At 41.3% G+C, this 24,711-nt stretch overlaps 1 protein-coding gene across 1 annotated transcript; it reads left to right on the top strand.

The window, feature by feature from the left end:
* Positions 1-882: 882 nt before the first annotated feature.
* On the top strand, positions 883-23,425 carry TIMM44 (translocase of inner mitochondrial membrane 44). The gene is made up of 13 exons (XM_060786149.2): positions 883-960; positions 4,765-4,869; positions 7,151-7,321; positions 11,150-11,230; positions 13,021-13,170; positions 14,481-14,605; positions 15,332-15,417; positions 15,668-15,760; positions 16,402-16,526; positions 16,875-16,925; positions 19,671-19,760; positions 21,631-21,741; positions 23,078-23,425. The coding sequence occupies exons 1-13, from the start codon at positions 931-933 to the stop codon at positions 23,195-23,197; spliced, it is 1,338 nt and encodes a 445-aa protein (XP_060642132.1). The 5' UTR covers positions 883-930; the 3' UTR covers positions 23,198-23,425.
* Positions 23,426-24,711: the final 1,286 nt, after the last annotated feature.

The following is a 24,711-nucleotide window of genomic DNA, read 5'->3' as shown; positions in this document are numbered from 1 at the left end:
ATAGAATATAGCATAAAATACAGGTAGTAGAAAAGACATATATTGCATTAAAACAGTTTGCCAGTTCAAATCATCCTAAAAACTGTCTATTGTCGTCCATTAAAACATTGCATTTCCCAGCAAATCAGTCTATTCTGCAAATCCCACATCTAGGATTTGAGTTTCTTCTGGAAGGTCAGGAGGGAGGGGGCGGATCTGATCTCATTAGGGAGGTAGTTCCACAGCCGAGGGGCCACCATGGAGAAGGCCCTGTCTCTTGTCTCCACCAAACACGGCTGTGAAAGCGGTGGGACCGAGAGCAGGGTCTCTCCAGACGATCTTAAGGTCCTTGATGGTTCGTAGAGGGAGATCCGTTGGGATAGGTAAACGGAGCCAGAACCATTTAGGGCTTTATAGGCTAAAGCCAGCACTTTGAATTGTGCTCGGAAGCTAATGGGCGGCCAGTGGAGCTGGCGTAACAGAAAAAAGCATGGCAAGGTGCTTCAATGAGGCCTGCATAAGCTGGGGCCCTCCTAAGTGTTTGAAACTTCATTTCCCAGAATTCCTGGCCATTGAACAAGCAGGCAAAGGCTTCTGGGAGTTTGAGTCCAAACTATGGGGACTGCTTGACAAGAGAAGCTCCATAGTTTTCTTTTTATTCCTTAAAAAAAATAATATTCACATAACTAATATTTTTATATTGGATACAGTATTAAAAACTTTTTTTATTTCCCACTTCCTCGGTCATTAGATATAGATCTATACAAACAGTGTGTGTGTATGCACACCTGGCAAGTAAATGGACACCTTTGCGCAGAAGCACCCCCTCCGTGATCCCATTGGCTGCAGATCGCCGTTGCTATGGTAACCAACGGGGAGGGAAGACGGCCTTCGTGACGGTGACGCACGTACCTCTTGCGTCATTAGGAAGCGCCGGCGAAGGGGGGGGAAATGGCGGCGGTCACGCTCTGGGGATGCCAGGTAAGGGGGTTTCGAGGGACCACAGAGGGCGAGGCGACCCCTGAGCATTTGCAGAGTGCACCTCCGCCCGAGGGGGTTGGAATGAGGGCCTTTGTATTGCATTGGTTCTATTTTAAGTCATTCTAATTCTATATCCATTCACGGATATTGAACTGCCCCCCCCTTCATTTTCCTATTGGTTTTATTTTTAAATTATTTCAAATTACTTAGAAATAAAGTTAATAATAATAATAACATTTAACAAGAAGAGCTCTTATTAATTATTATTATTATTATTATTATTATTTTAAAACAGGCATTTTTAAAGGGACCTAACATAAGAAAAAAGAGTATCCTTTACAGTAATAATGATAATAAACGTTATTTATACCCCACCACCATCTCCCAAGGGGAAGTGCACACAAGAGCACTCGAGAGTGCAAACACACACAATACAACAAATGGATAAACAGTACCATAATAGCAACAGCAAACAGCATGACATCATTAAACCCCAATAGTTAAAATCAATAAAATGCAACAATAGCTCCATATAGAAAACAACTAATCAATATCAGGCCCATAAAGTGCAATGTGAAATAATCACTAAGTCTTTGAGTATAATCAGTAAGAATTCCTAAACAAGGTCAAAGGCATGTTTGAAGAGCCATGTTTTCAAATTTGTTCGGAAAATTTGGAGAGTGGGGGCTAATCTAATCTCTCTCAGGAGGGCATTCCAAAGCAGGGGGGCCACCACCAAGAAGGCCCTCTCGCTCGTCCGCACCAGCCATACTTGAGATGGAGTTGGGACTGAGAGGAGGGCTTCCCTGGCAGATCTCAGAGCCGTGCCGGTTCATAGAAGGAAATGCAATAATGAAGATAGGCTGGACCTGAACCGTATAGGGCTTTATGCGTGATAACTTGCACTTTGAATTGAGTCCGGAAACTTGCAGGCAGTTAGTAATCTGACAGCCAATATTTGCACTAATTGCAGTTTCTGGGCTGTCTTCAAATGCAGCCCCATGTAGATTGTTTTACAGTAGTCCATTCTAGATGAGGCATGGACCACCGTCACCAAGTCAGGCTACTTGAGGTACGGTCAAAGCTGGCACACAAGTTTTAACTGTGTGTAGGCCCTCCCAGCCACCACTGACACCTGAGCTTCAAGCGTCAGCGCTGAATCCAGGAGGACCCCAAGGCTGCGGACCTGTGTCCTCAGGGGGTGTTGGACCCCATCGAGCACAGGCTGCCACCCTACACCCCAGTCAGGCCCACGACTGACCAGGAGGACCTCTGTCTTGTCTGGCTTAAGCCTCAGTTTGTTGGCCCTCATCCAGTCCATCACATCTGCCAGGCACTGTGCTCCGTAATAATAATAATAATAATAATAATAATAATAATAATACTTTTTTTAAAAACAGGCTTAAGAAACGAAGAGCATCCTTTACAATAATAAAATAATAATATAACAATAAGAACTTTTATATACTAATAATAATAATATGAAATGAAACTTTATTTATAGATGCCGTCTCCCCGAAGGGACTCAGGGGGGCCCACAACAAACTACACAATGGCAAACATTCAATGCCGACAGTAATATGGAAACAAATCAACAAACAAATCAAGTACAACTCAGTAAATTATAAACAATCACAAAGAAACAAAACATAAAATAATCCACATAATTACTAACATATTAAATCCTTAAAATACCCTTTAAAATCTCTCAAATTAGGCTAAAATTATTGGGGTAGAGATGGGAAACAGTGATGTAACTGGGTGGATGCTAGCAGCTCGGTGAGGTGCAAATAGATCTATTTAATATAAAAATAAGAGCTTCTATGTAATAATAAATAATAGGGGCTTGTATGTTAATAATACTAGTATAACAATAAGGTTTCAATAATAATAATATAAAACAATTAGGACAGCTATATAATAATAATGTATAACAATAAGAGCTCCTTAATAATAATAATAATAATAATAATAATAATAATACTTTTTTAAAAAAACAGGCTTTCTTTTTTAAAGGGATCTAACATAAGAAACAAAGAGCATTCTTTATGATAATACTATATACTATAATAATATAATAAGGATTTTTATACACCAACTTTGCTGTGGCCTCAGTCTGGTTCCTTCCTACCTCTTTCCTTCCTATCCCCCCTTTTTTTGTCCTTTCTCTTCTTCCTTCCTTCTCTACCCCTTTCCTTCCTTCATTTCTTCTCCCCTTCCTTCCCTCTTTCTCTCCCTCCTCCTCCCAATTCTTTCCTATCTCTCTTTCCTTCATTCATTCTTTCTCCTTCCTTCCTTCCTTCTTTCCTTCCTTCTCTCCTTCCTTCCCTCCCGCTTTCATTCCTTCCCTCTTTTTTCTTTCCTTTTCTTCTTCCTTCTTTCCCATCCTTTTTCCTTCCTTCCCCACTTTTTCTTTCCCTTCATCTTTCTCTCCTTTCTTACTTCCCTACCTTTTTCTTTCCTCTCAAAGCTGGTATGGCCAGCTCTTTCCCTTGCGCAGGAGGGGGCGGGGTCAGGGGAGTTGTTTCCACACATGCACTGTATCATCATTTAGGGGTTTTGGGTTTTTAAGTCCCTTCCACTGGGTTTTTCAGTGTTTTATGAGTGATGGTTGCTTGTTGGTCCGTTAGGTGTCTTCTGGCCAAATTTTGTGTCATTTCGTCTTGTGGTTTTTGAGTTGCGTTAATCCCACAAACGAACATTACATTTTTATGTATATAGATAATAATATTATAACAATAATGGCTCCTGTGTAGAATAATAATAATAATAATAATATAACAAGGGTTTGCATAATAACAATAACATAACAATAAGGGTGTATATATTAATAATAATATAACATAATAATATAATCTATATAAATAAAAATGTAATGTTCATTTGTGGGATTAACATAACTCAAAAACCACTGGGCGAATTGACACCAAATTTGGACACAATACACCTATCAGGCCAACGAGTGACCATCACTCATAAAAACACTGAAAAATGCAACAGAAAAGACTTAAAAAGCCAGAAACTAAAAAAAAAAATACATTACAACACATGCATATTGCCACATAAATACACATATATACATATGTACACACACAAAACCCATATACACAGACTGGGCCACAACAACGCGTGGCAGGGGACAGCTAGTAAATAAAAAACAAACATGCTTTCTTTTTTAAAGAAAAAGAAAGCTGCCCCAAGTCCTTTCGGGGAGATGGTGGCAGGGTATAATAATATTATTATTATTATTATTATTATTATTTCAAAGGATGGAGCCCCCAGTGGCGCAGTGGGTTAAACCCCTGTGCCGACAGGACAGGTCGCAGGTTCGAATCCAGGAAGAGGCGGATGAGCTCCCTCTATCAGCTCCAGCTCCTCATGTGGGGACATGAGAGAAGCCTCCCACAAGGATGATAAAAACATCAAAAATCATCCAGGTGTCTCCTGGGCAACGTCCTTGCAGACGGCCAATTCTCTCACACCAGAAGCGACTTGCAGTTTCTCAAGTCGCTCCTGACACGCCAAAATAAATAAATAAATAAATAAATAAATAAATTTTCAAAGGGACCTAACATTTGCTATATATAATAAAATGCTATGGGAGTGAATATTTTTAAAAAAAAAAATAAAAGAGATAATTAAATATTGAGCTCCCTTTGGATCAATAAAGGAGGGCCCTCGTTGACTATTTTAAGCCCCTTTTAAAAGGTAAAACCGAAGAGGGATCAGTGCTATTGGCTTCATCCCTCTGAATGTATATAGAGTGAAGAATTGTTGTTGTTATTGTTGTCTTTTGATCCCTAGAAGTGCCTTCTGAATATATGGCTGACCTCTGGGCGCTGTTCAGGAGCCCTGCGCTTCGCCCTCCTTCAGCCCCAAAGTAGAAGACCAGCTTTGCAGCTGCATCAGGTGGGTTTCCGCAAATGAAAGGCTGGGTCTGCACTGCAATACAATCCACTTCAGAGCAGATTGCCTGGATGGAAGTACTGGATTTCATGGCAGTGTTGACATGGCCAAAGTGGCGTGAATTCCTTCCTTCCCAAGTGTTTTGGGAGAGGAGTCCCGAATCAAGGCAAAAGGAGCCTATTTTGTCGACTAGAAAAATACTATGAGTACTGTAAGTTTTCTGGGCTGTCTGGCCATGTTCCAGAAGCATTCTCTCTTGACATTTCGCCCACATCTATGGCAGGCATCCTTAAAGGTTGTGAGGTCTGTTGGAAACTCGGCAAATCTGACTACCAGTATTTAAAAACTCTAAAATCAGGACTGTAAATAAAGAACAAAAAGCAGGGGAATTCCAGACAAGATTAATTCAGGGCCAGCTGACACCTCCCATCAAAGGAACCCCTGGGCAAGAAGGAGCCAGGCTTTGAAGCTGCAAGGCCATTCCATGCTAATCAAGCTGGACAATTGCAACATTCACACTTGCCTCTTAACAGACAAGGGTTATTTCTCCCACCCTGGACATTATTCCACAGATATATATACACCCCGCTTGCCCAGTTTCCAACAGACCCCACAACCTCTGAGGATGCTTGCCATAGTTGTGGGTGAAACATCAGGAGAGAATGCTGTTGGAACATGGCCAGGCAGCCCAGTAAACTCATGGCAACCCAGTGATTCCGACTGTGAAAACCTTTGACAACAAAAACTTATTATTTGATTATGTATATTTGTGTGTGTATGTGTATATCTATCTATCTTCTATACATTATCTATCTATCTATACACATAATAAAATTGAAAAATGTGTATGTATGTGTCCACTTACACAGACAGCTTTCCACCTCCACAAACAGGCTATAGTTCCAAGTGCTGAGAAGCCTCCAAAGGCACTCTCTCAATGGACATTGCAGGTTATAGTGAGTGATATGAACGTGTAGCTCAAACCCTACCAATGTCCTCCCCAAACAGTACGGCCCACCACTCAAGGAATGCTTTCATTCGGGGAGAATTTCATCCTAGATTAGATGTTTTTTCTCCACCACAGACAGACATCCCAGGGTTCCTTGTGTGGAATTTGCATGACCCTGCCCACTGCCTCTCCATTAATCATTTCTTACCCTTTCCTATGACACACAGTAAAAAACAGAGGAATTGATCAGCAACTGAACAGACTGGAGGGTTTTGGGGAACTGACTCAACAGGATGGAAGTTGTAGTTCACCCTGCATCAAGGCAGAGCACGGTGACCTCCTTCAATAATGGACCTGGACTGTCCTTGGCATATGGGAGGTGTAGTTCACCCTTATCCAGAGAGCACTGAACCCAGCCGACGACCGATCTGGACCAAACTCCCCCCCCCCCCCCCCCAAAATGGCCAACTGTGGATACAGGCCTGGTTTGGGGAGGATTAACCAATGATTCTGGAAATTGTAGTTCATCCACATCCTTATGCATTTTCTAATGGGAGCATTCATAAAAAAACAAATCAAAAACTGGTATTTTTTCTAATAAATAATGTTACTAATTAACTAAATTATATTACCTAACACCCCAAACAAATAATGCCTTTTTCAAATAACCCGGGCACCACCGGGTACCGAAGCTAGTATACATATGTATAGAAGAGAAGGGTAAGAAATAAAATTGTTATTTGTGTATATAATAATTTTATTTCTTACCCATCTCTCCTATAGATATGTATACACACACAATTTTCTTGCCCTTCTCATATATGGACACACACACATATACTTCATTTCCTAACCTCTCCTACAAACACACACACACATATATAATATAATAACCATAATCATAATTTTGTTTCATTGTATATTGTATTTCATACCTGCCTTTCCTCTTGCGTGTACACACACACAAAAGTTTTATTTCTCACCTTTCTCATATATGTATGGGTGTGTGTGTTTATGTGTGTGTATACACACACACAGGAGAAGCAGGTAAATAAAATAAGAAATGAAATTGTGTGTGTGTGTGTATAGAAGAAGTGGGTAAAAAATAGAATTATGTATATGTATATATGTGTGTGTTTCAAATTTGCATTGACTTCTGTTCTTGCTATATTCACCTGAGAAGTTTGGGGTCTTTGCATTCACTAAGTACTGTAATTATTCCGTGTGTGTGTCACTTTGTCCTCACGAAACTGGGGAGAAAGCTGTATTCAGGATTCAGAGAAGGACTGCCTCCCTCCCTCTTTGCATGGGTCTCAATGGCTGCATTCTTTTCAGTCTAGATGCTCTTCCTCCGGGGGCCGGAAGGGCTTCATCTCTGGCTTCGTGGAGAACATCAAGGCAGAGCTGGCCAAAAACAAGGAGATGAAGGAGAGTATCCAGAAATTCCGAGATGAAGCCAAAAAGCTGGAGGAGTCCGAGGCCCTGCAGGAAGCTAGGCGGAAATACGTAGGTCCTTCTTTCCTTCTGGGAATAGGGGCATTGCCTTGAGTGAGAAAGTTGCTTTGAGCCCCCTTTGCAGAGAGAGAAAGCAGGGTGTCACCATAAGCATCATACATTCTCATAGTAATAATAGATACATAGCCACTTTGAGTCTCCTTGTGGAGAGGAAAAGGGGTATAAATAATAATAATAATAATCATCATCATCATCATCTTCATCATCTAATACTAATAATAGATACATATCTGAATTGAGCTTTCTTTGTAGACAGAAAGTGGGCTATCAATAAACATAATCATATTCATAATACATTCTAATGCTAGTAATAGATACATAGCCACTTTGAGTCTTTTTGTGGAGAGGAAAAACGGGGTGTAAATAATAATCATGGGTTACTGTGAGTTTTCTGGGCTGTTTGGCCATGTTCCAGAAGCATTCTCTCCTGACGTTTCACCCACATCTATAGCAGGCATCCTCAGAGGTTGTGGGGTCTGTTGGAAACTAGGCAAGTGAGGTTTATATATCTGGAATGATGTCCAGGGTGGTAGAAAGAACTCTTGACTGCTTGAGGCAAGTGAATGTTGTAATTGGCTAGACTGATTAGCATTCAATGGCCTTGCAGCTTCAAAGCCTGTCTGCTTCCTGCCTGGGGGATCCTTTGTTGGGAGGTGTTAGCAGACAGTGGTTTTATCCTTCAACTCCCAGAAATCATAACAGCTGGTAAATTGGCTGGGATTTTTGGGAGTTGGAGGCCAAAACACATGGGGACCCACAGGTTGAGAACCACTGTGTTAGCTGATCCTGAAGGTTTCCTGTCTGGAATGTCCCTGTTTTCTGAGTATTTACTGTCCTGATTCTAGAGGCTTTTTTAATACTGATGACCAGATTGTGTTCATTTTCATGGTTTCCTCCTTTCTGTTAAAATGGCCCACCTGCTTCTTGTGGATTTCAGTGGCTTCTCTGTGTAGTCTGATCTGGTGGTTGTTAGAGTGGTCCAGCATTTCTGTGTTCTCCAATAATATTCTGTGTCCAGGTTGGTTTGTCAGGTACTCTGCTATGTCTGACTTCTCTGGTTGAATCAGTCTGCAGTGCCTTTTGTGTTCCTTGATCCGTGCCTGCTACGTTTGAGGGTCCCTGTGTAGACTTGTCCAGAGCTGCAGGGTATACGATAGACTCCTTCAGAGGTGAGAGGACCCTCTTGTCCTTTGCTGAATGGAGCATTAGTTGGATTTTCTTAATGAGTCTGTAGATAGTTTGTAGATTGTGTTTCTTCATCAGCTTTCCTATGCACTCAGTGGTTCCCTTGATGTATGGTAAGAACACTTTTTCTCTGAGTGGATCTTTGTCTTGACTCTCATGGCTTGTTCTTGAGCAACACTCAGAAAACAGGGGGATTCCAGACAGGAAACAACCAGGGCCAGCTAACATCTCCAAACCAAGGATTCCCCCAGGCAGTAACAGCCAGGCTTTGAAGTTGCAAGGCCAATCTGTCCTAATCAAGCTGGCCAACAGACAAGAGTTTTTTCTCCCACCCCAGACATCATTCCACAAGGATATATATAAACCCCACTTGCCTAGTTTCCAACAGACCTCTCACCCTCTGAGGATTCTTGACATAGATGTGGGTGAAGCATCAGGAGATAATGCAGGAGATAATGCTTCTGGAACAGTTTTCCAGACAGCTCAGAAAACTCACAGCAACCCAGTGATTCCAGCCATTTAACCCTTTGACAACACATTATTATTATTATTATTATTATTATTATTATTATTATTATTATTTTACTGACACAAAAACACAGTATGTCACAACAAACAAGATATATATTCTGGATTTCATATCACAAAATCACAAATCTAACACTTCTCAAGCATCTAGGACTGTGTGATGTATTTCTGAATGATGCGCGCACTGCACTGCAGACTAATTCAACCAGAGTAGCCAGCCATAGCTGCTATGGCTGGCTACTCTGGTTGAATTAGTCTGCAGTGCCTTTCATGTTCCTTGATTCGTGTCTCGGCAACGCCGAGACACGAATCAATTTAGAACTCGGTGAATGTTGGCCACTAGATTGGCTTCTTAGTTGTTATTGTATTAATTGAATATTTTAACTATTGTGGTTATTGTTGTTATGTATTTTATTGTTGAATTGTGGCATCGAATTGTGCCGGTTGTAAGCAGCCCTGAGTCCTGCCTAGGAGGTTGAGAAGGGTGGGGTAGAAGTGCCCAAAATAAATAAATAAAGAATAAATGCTGCATTTGAGGGTCCCTATGTGGACTAGTCCACAGCTGCATGGTATACAGGAGACTCCTGCAATGGTGAGAGGATCTCTCTTGTCCTTTGCTGAATGTAGCATTTGTTGGTTGTTCTTAGTGGGTCTGTAGATCGTTTGAAGGTTGTGCTTCTTCATGATTTTCCTTATGAGGTCCATGGTTCCCTTGATGTATGGCAAGAACACTTTTCCTCTGGGTGGATCTTTGTCTTCACTCTCGTGGCTTGCTTTTGATCTTGCAGCTCTTCTGATTTTTTTTTTCATGTCAGGAGCAACTTGAGAAACTGCAAGTTGTTTCTGGTGTGAGAGAATTGGCTGTCTGCAAAGATGTTGCCCATTGGACACTCGGATGTTCGGTTTTTTGATGTTTTATCATCCTTGTGGGAGGCTTCTCTCATGTCCCCACATGGAGAGCTGGAGCTGACAGAGGGAGCTCCCTGGATTCAAACCTCTGACCTGCCGGCACAAGGGTTTAACCGATTGTGCTACCGGGGGCTCCAAGTCTTCTGATGTATGTGGGCGAAATGTTAGGAGAGAATGCTTCTGGAACATGGCCATACAGCCCAGAAAGCTCACAGCAACCCAGTGCTTCCAGCCATGAAAGCTTTCGACAACATAATAATATTCTTAATAATCATAATAATAACAACATAATAAAAATGTGTTCAAATGCTAATAATAGATACATATTGGTGGGTTTAGCTTTTTGTACACGCACACACATAGAAATAGAATAATATATGTTCATCTATATTCATATATATATATATATATATATATTCATATAATATAAACTATAGTAACACAATAATATTAATATGTACTAAAATAATAATATTAAAATATATAATATAAATATCACAGATATAAATAATAGAACATATATTACATATTAAGAGAATTATATAAAATATATGTAGTACGTGTTCATATATATTTCATTTAAATATGATAATATATAATAAAGGTTCATATAATAATGTATACTGTATTGTCATATAAGATTATAAAATATATAGTATATATATATATCACTATAAAATAAACTACAAAAAATATAGATACTATATTAAATATTATACATTAATATAAATATGCTATAATAGAAATACTATCATATATATGCATATATATAATAGATATGAATATATATCACACACATACATAGTTACATTTATGTTTATTGATTAATATGTCTCTAATAATCTCTAGCTTCTCCAGGGCAACTCTGATCATAGAGATCCTCTAGAGCAGGGCTTCTTAAACCTTTTTCTACTCGAGACATATTTTCACATGATCCCAGGTCTATCGGTATATAAAACAGGGGAACTAAAGGTACAGAAAATAGGTACAAAATCAAACATGAATGCTAACAGATCAGCATTTACGTTCCTTGCTAAACAAGATGATTTTCCTTTTTTGTGAATGGGGTAGTTTTCGGGAAACAAGGCTGCAATGTCTTCATGTGGCCACTGGAGGGGAGTAGAGGTCATCTTGTGATGCTTATGAATGGGTTTGAAGCAATGAATGAAAGTCATTCATCCCATTTGTTCTGTGCAGAAAACCATTGAATCGGAGACAGTGAAGACCTCCGAAGTCCTGAAGAAAAAACTCGGGGAAATCACAGGCACTGTTAAGGAGGTATGTAATATAATATTATATGTATGTGTGTGTGTATTACATAACATAATGTATAATAATATAATATATATGATATATGTATTATGTATTTTATGTTATAAATATAATACATTAATTACTATAATAATATGATTTAGTAATTTATAATACATATGTTATAATATATTAATATGCGTGTGTGTGTATATATATGTATACATATATTTGTGTATACATATACGTTTACAGAATAGACAGTTAATATTGGCTTAGATTAGACTTTATGGACCACATTTTTGGGACTGATTTGGAGGACATTTTAAACCTGGCAAACTTTTAAAATGTATATTTATTATCATTTTATGTAATTGTATATTTTACTAGCGGTCCCCTGCCACGCGTTGCTGCGGTCCAGTCTGGTGATCTGTAAAATAAAGTAATGAGAAAGTGCTGGTTTCTAATATATGTAATGTCTTTATGCTTGTGCGTAAACAGCATTTCTTGATGTTTCTTTAACAGTGTTGACGTAGAGATTGTCTGGGTTGCCTACTCTGGAACAGGCAACATATAATTGTCCATCTTTAGGGGTCCCTTTCAAATCTATAATACTTTATCTCTCTGTGTGTGAATCATATATATCTATCTATATCTATGGCTGGATGGCTCTCTGTCAGGAGGGCTTTGATTACGTTTTCTTGCCCTTCTGAAGGGAGTTGGACTGGATGGCCTTAAGTATTTTCTGTTGGTCATAGGGGTTCTGTGTGGGAAGTTTGCCCCAATGCTTGTGTTGGTGGGGTTCATTCAGAATAGTCTTTGATTGTAGGTGAACTATAAATCCCAGTAACTACAACTCCCAAATGCCAAGGTCTATTTCCCCCAAACTCCATCTGTGTTCATATTTGGGCTTATGGAATATTTGTGCCAAGTTTGGTTCAGATCCATCATTGTTTGAGTCCACAGTGCTCTCTGGATGTAGGTGAACTACAACTCCCAAACCCAAGGTCAGTGCCCACCAAACGCTGCTAGTATTTTCTGTTGGTCATGGGAGGCCTGTGTGCCAAGTTTGGTTCAATTCCAAACTGACCATGTGAATAATTTTATAGGATGCGAGGATGCGTTGTATATCAATGTTTTGATTGTTTTAATTGTGTTGATTGTTAATTATGGTTTTTTTATACATTGTGTGTAAATTGTATAGGCATCGAATTCTGCCTTTTTTGTAAGCCGCCCTGAGACACCCCCCCCCCCCCGGGGGTTGAGAAGGGCGGGGTAAAAGTAGCCGAAGTAAAATAAATTCCATCATTCAGAATGCTCTTTGATTGTAGGTGAACTATACATCCCAGCAACCACACCTTCCAAATGACAAAATCATAATTTTTTTGAGTGATGGTCACTCCTTGTGTAGTGAGACGTTTTGTTGCCAAATTTGGTGTGATTTCGTTCATTGGTTCTTTTGTTTTTAAGGTACTCATTATGCACAGAGCATTTTTATATATATAGATTGATGTTTTTATATTGTTGGAAACTGCCCTGAGTCCCTCTTTGGAGGTCAAGAATAGGATGGGATACAAATGTTCTAAATAAATAAATATGTATGTATATCTGTGTGTGCTGTGTATGTGTATGTATATTTGTGTGTGATTGTATAGGTATACGTACGTGTGTATATGTATATATGTATGTGCATATATATATATATATACACACACACACACACACACACACACACACAATGTTTCTTTGTATTGAATTCCTGACACAATGTTATTTCTGCTCTTGTCTCCCCCCTCCATCTCTCCTCTTCCTCTCAGAGCCTGGATGAGGTCAGCCGGAGCGACTTTGGCCGGAAGGTCAAGGAAGGAGTGGAGGAAGCGGCCAAGACAGCCAAGCAGTCAGCTCAGTCGGTTTCCAAAGGCAGTGAGAAGCTGGGACGAACGGCTGCCTTCAAGGCCCTTTCACAGGCGAGTCGAGGCCCCATTGCATTTGCACGGTCCTTGTTATGAATAAAAAGGGCTTACATTTTTCAGAATAGAAATGATTATTATTATGTGTTGTCAAAGGCTTTCATGGCTGGAATCACGGGGTTGCTGTGAGTTTTCCAGGCTGTCTGGCCATGTTCCAGAAGCATTCTCTCCTGATGTTTGGCCTGCATCCATTGTAGGTATCCTCAGAGGTTGTGAGATCTGTTGGAAACTAGTCAAGTGAGGTTTATCCCTGTGAAATTATGTCCAAGGTGGGATAAAGAAATAATTCTTTTCTGTTGGAAGCCAGTGTAAATGTTGCAGTTGGCCACCTTTATTATCATTGAATGGCATTGCAGCTTCAAAGTCAATCAGTGAGGGTGTCTGCATAGAGGTAGCAAGTGGAGTGTATATATCCCTGTGGAATAAGGTCCAGGGTGGGAGAAAAGAACTCTTGTCTGTTTGAGGCAATTGTGAATGTTGCAGTTGGCCACCTTGATTAGCACTGACTGGCCTTGCAGCCTCAAAGCCTGGCTGCTTCCTGCCTGGGGGAATCCTTGGTTGGGAGGTGTTTGCTGGCTCTGATTTTCCTGTCTGGAATTCCCTGTTTTTTTTCTGATTTGCTCATTATTTACTGTACTGATTTTGGAGTTTTTCAATACTGGTAGCCAGATTGTGTTCATTTTCATGGTTTCCTCCTTTCTGTTAAAATTGCCCACCTACTTCTTGTGGATTTCAGTGGCTTCTTTGTGCAGTCTGATATAGTGGTTGTTAGAGTGGTCCATCATTTCTGTGTTCTCAAACAATATTCTGTGTCCAGGCTGGTTCATCAGGTGCTCTTCTATGGCTGACTTCTCTGATTGAATTACCATATATACTTGAGTATAAGCTGACCCAAATAGCTGAGGCACCTAATTTTACCACAAAAACTGGGAAACGTATTAACTCGAGTATAAGCCTAGGGTGGGAAATGCAGCAGCTACTGGTAAATTTAAAGGAAAAATAGATACCAATAAAATTACATTAATTGAGGCATCAGTAGGTTAAATGTTTTTGAATATTTACCATATTTCAAAGAAAAACAGGTAACTAGCTCTGTAAGTGGAAAAGGAGGGTCAACAAAAACAATATATCAACAATAAAATAATAATAATAATAATAATAATAATAATAATGTTTTATATTTATTATTTACTGTTTTGGGAGAGAAGCAGAGTGCTAATAATAATATCTAAAATGGGTAATATTTATTGCAAAAGTTGTATATAAATATGTTTATATTATGATTATTACTATTCTTGTCAAGGCAGGGCGTGGAGTCGGTGCGGAAGGAGCTGGACGAGACGGGGCCTTATAGGCGGCCGGAACGGCTGCGGAAACGGACGGAATTCGCTGGACAGAGGCTTAAAGAGGAGCGGATCTTCGAAGCCAATGAGTTAGTGGTCCCTTGTCATACCCTAAGCCAAAAAAGGGGGGCTTTAAAATAATAATAATAATAATAATGTATTATAATACATAGGAAATAATAATACATTGACCTTGGTTTTGTGAGTTGTAGTTCACCTGCATCCAGGGAGCACTGAACCTATCTGATGTCGGATCTGGACCAAACTTGGTACAAAGGCCCAACATGGCCCACTGTGCATACAGGCCTGGTTTGGGGAGGGTTGATCCACAATTCTGGGAATTGTAGTTCACCCACATCATTATTCATTTTCTAATGGGAGCATTCATAAACAATGAAAACGAAGACTGGCTTTTTTCTGATAAATTATATTTCTAATTAACTGAGTGATATTACCTAACACCCCAAAACAAACAATGCTTTTTTCAAATAACCTGGTCATTGTCGGGTACCCAAGCTATTTATAAATATATGTAATAAAAATATAAAAATATATAATAATACATATAAAATAAAGTATAATAATACATACATAATAATAATATTTGTAAAAGTATACATAAAATTATATATAATAACAATATAGAAAATTCTATTCTATTATAAATAATAATAGTAATATAAAATGATACACAACAAAATAAATATTTTATATATATGTCATCTGGCCTCATGCCCTGAGTGTGTATGTATGGGTGTGTATATGTATATGTATATGTATATTTTTTTCCCTGTGCCTTTTCTTACGTGTTCCAGGGAGGCGCTGGGGGTGGTTCTGCACAAAGATTCCAAGTGGCACCAGCAGTGGAAGGAGTTCAAGGACAACAATGTGGTCTTCAACCGTGAGTGGATCCAATCATTGTCATAATATGAGGGAAAATTATTGTCTTTCTTAATTGTATATTATACTTCTGTGGATTAACTATTCATATATATATATATATATAGAGAGAGAGAGAGAGAGAGAGCCTGTATTGTGTCAAAGTATGCTAGGTGCGGACTCTCCTGCCACCTTTTGGTCCTTTATATGCTATATTAATGATATTAATGGTAATTCCTTTCCTCCTCCTCCTCCCCCCCCCCCCCCTCCAGGTTTCTTTGAAATGAAAATGAAGTACGATGAGAGTGACAACGTGGTCATCCGGGCCTCACGGGCTGTGACAGACAAAGTGACCGATTTCATAGGTCAGTGTCGTCTTGTTGGGCTTCTTCCCCTCTTTCTGGAGGCCTGCCTCCTTCCTTCCTCTTCCCTTCTTTCCTTCCTTCCATTCATTCTTTCTTTTTTCACTTCCTTCCTTCTTTCCATCCTTCATTCCTCTCTTCCCTTCTCCCCCCTTTTTTTCCTTCCTTCTTTTCATCCATTTATTCTTCCTTTCCTCCCTCCCTCCATCCCTTCCTTCCCTTTCCTTCTTCCCTTTCTTCTTTCCACCCTTCCTTCCTTCCCTCCCACTTTTGTTCTTTGTTTGTTTGTTTGCTTCCTCCCTCCCTCCCTTCTCTTCCTTTCCTTTCCTCCCTCCCTCTTTTGTTTTTTCCTTCCTTCTCTTCCTTTCTTTCTTTCCTTCCTTTCTTATCTCCCTCCTTCCTTCCTTCTTTCCTTCCCCCCCTCTTTCTCCTTTCTCTCTCCTTCCTTCCTTCTCTTCCTTTCCTTTTTCCCTCCTTTCTTTCTTCCTTCTATTCATTCATCCATCTATCAATCTTTCTTTCTTCCCCTCCTTCCCTCCCTCTCTTCCCTTCTCTTCCCCCTCCCCTCCCCTCTCCTCTTCCTTTCCTCCCTCCCTTTCCTCCTCCGATATCCCTGACTCCCCCCTCTCTATCTGGACTTGCAGGCGGGCTTTTCTCCAAGACAGAGATGTCGGAGGTGCTGACGGAGATCCTGCGCGTGGACCCGGCCTTCGACAAGGACCGCTTCCTGCGCCAGTGCCAGGAGGACATCATCCCAAACATCCTGGAGGTAGGTACCCGGCCTCACCTAACCCCGCAACGGGACCCATAGGAAAGGAGCTCACAGGCAGGCAGGCAGGGAGGCCATGAAAAAGGCAGCCTTGGAGGCATCATTGAAGAGCCGCTGAATCGAAAAAGGAGCTCCAAAGGAAGGAGACCTTAGAAGGGCCTGCTCAGCAGTGGAACTCCCTGCGTCAGAGTCCTTCTTTGGTGACGTTTTCAGCAGAGGCTGGGTGGCCATCTGCCAGGAGGGATCGGATGGTGTCTTACTATATGAGAGAAGGGGGCTGGGCTGGATAGCCTTTGGGGGTCCCTTACAACTAGGATTCCTTCATTCCTGCTCTTTCTCTCTTTGCAGGCGATGATCACAGGGGACCTGGACATCCTCAAGGACTGGTGCTATGAAGCGGTGAGGGTCCGCTCTTGTAGTATTATTATTATTATTGATTCTACTTTGCTATTTTCCCAGTCCTGGAACTCTATTGGTGCTTTTGTTGTTGTTGTTGTTTCTTCTATACTTTACATTTTCCCAGTTCTGAGACTCCATTGTTTTTTTTATTATTTTTATTTTTATTATTATTATTATTTTATATATATTACCAGGGACCCTTCTGTTGTTGTGGTTGTTGTTGTTGTTATTGCTTCTATACTTTGCCATTTCTCCAGTCCTGGGATTCTGTTGGTGCTTTTGTTTTTATTGTTTCTTCTATACTTTGCATTTTCCCAGTCCTGGGACTCCGTTGTTGTTGTTGTGGGATAGATAGATATCGGGCCAGCTTAGCCCAGTGGTTCCTTCACTTTCTCTGCAAGAAGCAACTTACATGTTCATTGTTCAAGTCCTGCAGGCACTGCCTGGTCTTTTTCACCACAGTCTGTCCTGGTCCACTCATATTTCTTCTATTACCTTAAAGCCCAAGTAAGTAGTTCTGCCATTTTGCATTTTAGCTTTACTAAAGGGGGGTAGTTCATACCTTCTGCTATTAAAATTTTAAACGCTGAGATAGCTTCCCAGCTGCTGTAATTTTCCAGCATCTGGATTGGTGGCTTAATATCAAAAATAGACCAACAGCAAACACAGTTTTTGAGGGCACTCTTCCAGCTCCCCAGATGTGTGCCATCCTGTCTCACTACTTGAATCTGAGGAACTACCCTTGTCAAATAGAACCTGATGGTGGGCACTTAAATATTGGCTCAAGATCAGAGTTTTTAGTCTAGTATTCAGTCTAAATCACCACTTAGCTCAGGATGAGCATATAAGCAGCTGGTTTAAAATCAACTCTAAGAAAGCCTCCTCCATCCTTCCGTATCCTTCTTAACTCACCTGGGTTTCGACATGGCTCTCAAATCAATCACAGAGACTGTGGGACATTGCTTTTTGTGAGCTGCACTCTTGTTCTTATGGATCTTGCTCCCTAAGTACCTTGCCCATACATTATGTTGGGCCTTTCCATGCAGCAAACTATCTAAAGAACTTGATGGTGGCCTATTTTCCAAGGCAAGGTGTTCTGTGTTTCCGTCTGAACTGCAGCATGGGAGATTTGTGGGTATCCCATATAATGAAAGACTCTGCCCATGTAACAAACAGGAAGTAGAATGCATCTACCATATTCTACAGTCATGCAGTTTTTATGAACAAGCTTGAGCACACATCATTAATCCCAGTCCAGTGAAATTTTATGTGAAGTTTTTACTTGATGGTGATCCTCCCCATGTGACCCTGGCTGTTGCCAAGTTTCTTTCCAAGGCAACCAGGATTAGACAATTCTTTATTTTAGACAGAGGCTATTTATTTATTTATCGTGTCAGAAACGAATGGAAGGTATAGTTGTAATATATTTTAAAACCACAAATTTTACAAACTTCACATTATACTAAACAGTATATTTTAATATTGAGACAAATGTTTTTAATGTTTATCTATGCATGTAATGAATTCATGTCCCAGCATTGAATGTTTGCCGCATATATGCTTATTTATTTATTTATTTATTTATTTATTTTTGAAGTTCACACATTTTATTTGTGTGAACTCCACTCTGAGTTCCCTTCGGGGTAAGAAGGGCGGAATATAAATGTTATAAATAATAAATAAATAAATAAATAAATAAATAAATAAATGTCCTTTGACCAGTAGCTAACCACTTGAAGTGCTTCTGGTGTTGCAATAAGAAGGTCCTCCATTGTGCATGTGGCAGGGCTCAGACTGCATTGTAGTAGGTGGTCTGTGGCTTGTTTGTAGCCCCATTTCTTAAGGTTAACTCTGCATCTCGTGGTCCCAGAGCACAGTCTATTCAGCGCCTTCCAAGTCGGCCAGCCCTCTGTGTGCCCAGTTGGAAGTCTCTCAACCGGTCTCAGCCACAGCTTGAGGTTCCCGGTTTTCGCCTGCCACTTTTGGACTCTCGCTTCCTGAGGTGTTCCTGCAAGTATCTCTGTATATCTTAGAAAACTATTTCTTGATTTAAGGCGTCGTTGTGCTGGCTGATATCCAAACAGGGGGTGGACCGGAGAGGCCTTGGTCCTTTCATTGCTGACTGCTACCTCCCAGCGGATGTCAGGTGGTGCAATACTAGCTAAACAGTATAATTTTTCCAGTGGTGTGGGGCATAGACATCCTGAGATAATGTGGCATGTTCTGATGTGGTGAGATGTGCTCCACACTGGGTATGTGTACTCAGCAGCAGAGTAGCAAAGCGCAAGGGTAGATGTCTTCACTGTGTCTGGTTGTGATGCCCAAGTTGTGCCAGTCAGCTTGATAGTCAAGCAGTACTTCTTGAAAGTCGGAGCATGGTCCAGAACTCCCAAGTATGTTGGTGTTCTGCAATGCTCCAGTGGAATTCCTTCCAAGGTAATCCTCCGAACTCACGATGCTTGTCTGTTCTTAACGTAAAAGGACTTGTCTGCGTTTTAGATGGATTAGGAATCGGCTTGCTCTCCTGAGGCAGGGCGTTCTTCTGCTTTCGTCATCTGCTTCTCTGGCCCTGGAATTCAGCACAGGCTGAAACATGCCTGGTATTTTTGTAGTCATCTTAAAGGTCTTTGGTCCATAATAAAATGTTGTTTTATATATATATATATATATATAGAGAGAGAGAGAGAGAGAGAGAGAGAGAGGATTTTGATGGTAATATTCTTTGTTTTCTGTCTTTGGTTCCAGACCTACAGCCAGTTGGCACATCCCATCCAACAGGCCAAAGCGATGGGACTCCAGTTCCATTCCAGGATCCTAGACATTGACAACATTGATGTAAGTGGTTCCTGAAACATTGTTTAATACTACTACTACTACTACTACTACTACTAATAATAATAATAATATTTCCTTACCTTCCTTATCTTAATTTTTAGCAACTATAAGCTTTGAGAACTGGTTGAAAGTCCTCTGGTCTCATCCTTTGCTCAAATGTAGCATTAGCAGTACAAAGTAATTCTAGTATTAACCGTTATTTGTATTTATTACCAGGAATTCTTCTATATTTTGCCATTTTACTAGTCCTGGAATGTTGTTATTGTGATATAGTATCAAAGAACTGGGAAAATCACAAGGTATAGAAAATAAATAAATAAATAATGATAATATCTTGCCATTTCCCCAGTCTGGGACTATTATTATTATTATTGTTACTACTACTACTACTACTACTACTATGTGTACCCTGGCCACGCGTTGCTGTGGCCCTCAGAAAACAGGAATCCCAGACATGAAACAATCTGGGCTATGGAACACCTCCCCACAAAGGTTTCCTGTAGGCAGGAAGAAGCCAGGCTTTTAAGCTGCAAGGCTTTTCAAAAGTAATGAAGGTGGGCAATGTATGTGTATATGTATATGTACATGTGTGTGCATGTGTATATATGTGTGAGTATATGTGTATATTTGTGTGTGCTTGTTTATATGTATATATGTGTGTATGTATGTGTGCATGTGTATATGTATATATGTGTGATTTGCATCTGTATGTGTATGTTTGTGTGTGTGCGCATGTGTGTATATGTGTGTGTGTGTGTGTGTGTGTTATGTATATGTATGTGTGTATATATGTGTATGTATATATGAGTGTATATGTGTGTGTATATATATGTGCATGTGTGTGTTTGTATATATGTGCAGGCCTGGGCCCACTTTGGACCTCCAGACATTTTGGACTTCAGTTCCCACAATTCCTAACAGTCAGAATAGCATGGCTGTTAGGAATTGTGGGAGTTGAAGTCCAAAATGCCTGGAGGGCCAAAGTAGGCCCATGCCTGGAGTATGAGATGTGTTACTGAACCCTGTGTCTCTTTCGAGGCCTGTGCAGCCTCCACTTGGCATGGCTTCTCCTCCCTCCCTTCCCTTTCCCTCTTGCCTTCCTTGCCTGACTGTGCAAAAGACCTCCCCTTCCTTCCTGGCTTGCTTCTTTGCTTCTTCTGTCCCTCCGTCCGTTCGTCCCTCTCCCTCCCTATTCCCCCCCCCCCCCCCCTGAGGAGGAGGCTCTAAAGACTGCTTTTCAGAGCAGCTTTGCCGGGCTGTTCCTTTCCTGCGGGGCCTTGGCTGGCTTCTTGGCTGGCTCTTTGCAGGGCTGCTGGCTTGGCTCTCACAGGAGGGGACGGGGCTAGGTTTTGCGTATGCGTTGTAAGGTATTTCTTATTTTTAAAGGACGTTAAAGCTATTTTCATGGTTTTGGGATTTGTTTTTTTTAATTGTGGGTCATACCTTGGGGTATGATACATTTGGAGGCCAAATTCGATGTCAGTTGGCCCCATAGTTTGTTTGTTTTTAGCCTACTCAGCATGCACAGAAGCTTTTTTATATTAAGATTATGATTATTGTAGCCCAGGACTGGAAACATGACATGGTATAGAAACAGCTATAGCCCACAGTACTTTTGGTGGCTCCTCAGCTGTGCCAGTGTCTTTGCATATAATAATAATAATAATAATAATAATAATAATAGAGCCAGCCTTCAAATAATCCCCCTAGCCAGTTGTATACATTTTTAGGATGTATATCATTACGTTGATTGGTTACAGAAACATAATCCATTGGCTGAAAAACAGCTGAAGGGTTCAGTGCTTATGGACTAGGAACTGGGTCCGTTTTGTCATGATGGTTGTTGTTGCTATTGTGATTGTTTTTGCAGCTGGCCATGGGCAAGATGATGGAGCAGGGTCCGGTGCTGATCATCACCTTCCAGGCCCAGCTGGTAATGGAGGTCAAAAGTCAAAAGGGGGAGCTGGTCGAAGGAGACCCCGTAAGTGCCAAAGATTATCTATCTACTACATCTATACACATAATAAAAGTGAAAATGTGTATGTGGCGGAGGTGCCCAACTTCATAAACAGCTGTAGCCCACAGTGCTGAAGAGCCACCAAAAGCACTCCCTTCAAGACTACAGTAGGCACCATGAACATGTCTCCCACCCCTGGCAATGTCCTCCCCAAACACCATACTGCCCACCACCCAAGTGAAAGCTTTCATTTGGGGAAAGTTTCATCCTAGATGTTCTCTTTTTCTCCAGAATGGACATCCTAGGGTTCCTCTCCATGGATGTGGAATTTTCATGATCCCACCCACTGCCTCACCCTTAACCCTTTCCTACAGCATACAGCAAACAGGAATTGATCAAAAGGTTTGGGAGGAATTCAACATGATTTAGAGGAGTTGTAGTTCTCCTATATCCAGAGTGCATTATGAACCCAAACAAGGATGAATCTGGACCAAACTTGGCATGCATACCCAATATACCCACATTTGAATACTAGTGGGTTTTGAGGGGAATTGGCTTGGGCATTTTGGAGTTGGAGGTACTGGGATTTATAGTTCACCTGCAATCAATGAGCACTCTGAAATCCACCAAAGATGGAATTGGACCAAACTTGGCACGCAGAGCCCCCATGGCCAGCAAAAAATATTGGAGGTCTTTGGGGGAAATTCGCCTTGGTTTGGAGGAGTTGTAGTTCATCTACATCGAGAGAGCACTGTGAACCCCAACACCAATGGATCTTTACCAAACTTGGCACACATTCCTGAAATGCTGACATTTGATTGCCGGAGGGGTTTGGAGGGAAAACTGACCTTCCTTTCTGGGAGTTGTAGTTCACTCACAACCAGACAAAATGTGACCTCCACCGATGATGGACTTGGATCAAACTTGGTACACAGAACCCCCATGACTAACTCAACCTACTGAAGGGGTTCGAGGGGACTGACTCACCACAGTGGGAGTTGTAGTTTACCCTGCAGCCAGAGAGCACATTGAATTCCAGCGATGATGCATCTAGAACAAACTTGCCCAACATAACCAACTTTAACCACTGGCAGAGTTTTTCGGGTTTACCCTGGCATGATGTGAGTTGTAGTTCACCCACAACCTTAGGCATTTTGTACAATTTAAAAACTGACTTTTTCAAGTAACCCGGGCAACACTGGGGACCCAAGCTAGTAATAAATAAAAAAATATTTGCAGACAAGGAAAATGTTCATTTATTGAAAGTATAAAAATATTTGCAGAGGAGAATATTCTATCATTTGATCATTGTTCTGTGTGTGTGTGTGTGATAATAAGAATGGTATTGTCTTTCTTGCAGGGCAAGGTGCTGCGGATGCTGTATGTCTGGGCCTTGTGCCGCGACCTGGAAGAGCCAGACCCTCTGGCTGCCTGGCGCCTGCTGGACATCTCTGCCTCCAGCACAGAGCAGATCCTATGAGGGCAGTCATCTTGGTTCTGTGGCGGGGGTGGCCATCCTGGTTCCGTGGCGGGGGTGGCCATCTTGGAGGCCCCTCCTAGGCGAGGACACGTTCCCCTCTCAAAGGCGGGGCTTGGGAAGGGGTGGGGCTCTTGGCCTCAAAGAGAAGGAGGATTCCCAGCAGGCCTTGGGGCACAACACAGGAAGGAGGACTGAAGGGAGTCAATGAATTAAAGCGAATGGACCTGGTTCTGTCTGTTGGGCTCCTCCTCTCTGTTCTGGCTTTGGAAGGAAGGAAGGAAGGAAGGAAGGAAGGAAAGAAGGAAAGAAGGAATGGAGGAAGGAAGGAAGGAAGGAAGGAAGGAAGGAAGGAAGGAAGGGGAAGGGGAAAGGGAAAGGGAAAGGGAAATGGAAATGGAAATGGAAGGAAAGCCAGGCAGAAGGAATGAAAGAGGAAAAGGCGGGGGGGGGGGGGGGGGAAGGAAGGAAGAAAGAAATCTAAGAAAAAGGAGGAAGAAAGAAATAAAAAAGGAGGAAGGAAAGAAGGCTGGACAGAAGAAATAAAAAAGGAGGAAGGAACGAAGGAATAAAAAACAAATGAAAGTTGGATGGAAGGATTAAAAAAGGAAGGAAGGAAAATTGGGCAGAAGGTATAAAAAGGAAGAAAGGAATAAATAAGTACTTACTTAGGTGATCCCTCGTCTGAATATGATGACCTTCCAAGTGTAGTGTCTTGGCAGTGGGTCTGAAGGTGACTGTCCGAAGGTGACTATTCTTGACCAGCATGTCCTTCTGCAGTGAGGATATCAGTTTCCAGGTGGAAAGTGGTTCCAGTCAGGTTTGGCTTGGCTTGGCGTGTTTTACAGCTGACCTCCAGCTAGAGGACTCTAGGGCCAGGGCTTCCCAGTTCTCCCTTGGTGTCTCTGCCACAGTTTTTAAATTAGCTTTCAGGCCATCTTTCAGTCTTTTTTCCTGCCCACAAACATTCTGTTTTCCGGTCTTGAGTTGGGAGTATAGTAACTGCTTTGGGATCTTTGGGCATTCAGATAATGTGGGCAGTTCAGCAGAGTTGATGGCGTAGGAGCATCGCTTCAAAGTTTGCTTCTTCCAGCACACTGACATTTGTCCGCCTATCTTCCCAAAAGATTTGCAGGATTTTTTGGAGGCAGCGCTGATGGAATCGTTCCAGGAGTTGAGTGTAACATCTATAGACAGTCCACGTTTTGCAGGCGTATAGCAGGGTTGGGAGGACAGTAACTTTGTAAACAAGCACCTTGGTGTCCCTATGGATGTCCCGATCCTCAAACACTCTCTTCTTCATTTGGAAAAATGCTGCTCTCACAGAGCATAAGCGGTGTTGTATTTCAGTGTCAATATTGACTTTTGTGGAGAGGTGTCTACCAAGGGAGTGGAAGTGGTCAACATTTTCTAATGTTCCACCATTAAGCTGTATTTCTGGCATTGCAGAGGGATTGGCGGGTGACTGCTGGAAGAGCACTTTGGTTTTCTCAATGTTCAATGACAGGCTGAGCTTC

This window comes from Anolis sagrei, chromosome X (genome assembly GCF_037176765.1).
Source record: "Anolis sagrei isolate rAnoSag1 chromosome X, rAnoSag1.mat, whole genome shotgun sequence".
NCBI lineage: Eukaryota > Metazoa > Chordata > Lepidosauria > Squamata > Dactyloidae > Anolis > Anolis sagrei.
This window is presented reverse-complemented; position numbering and strand designations above follow the sequence as displayed.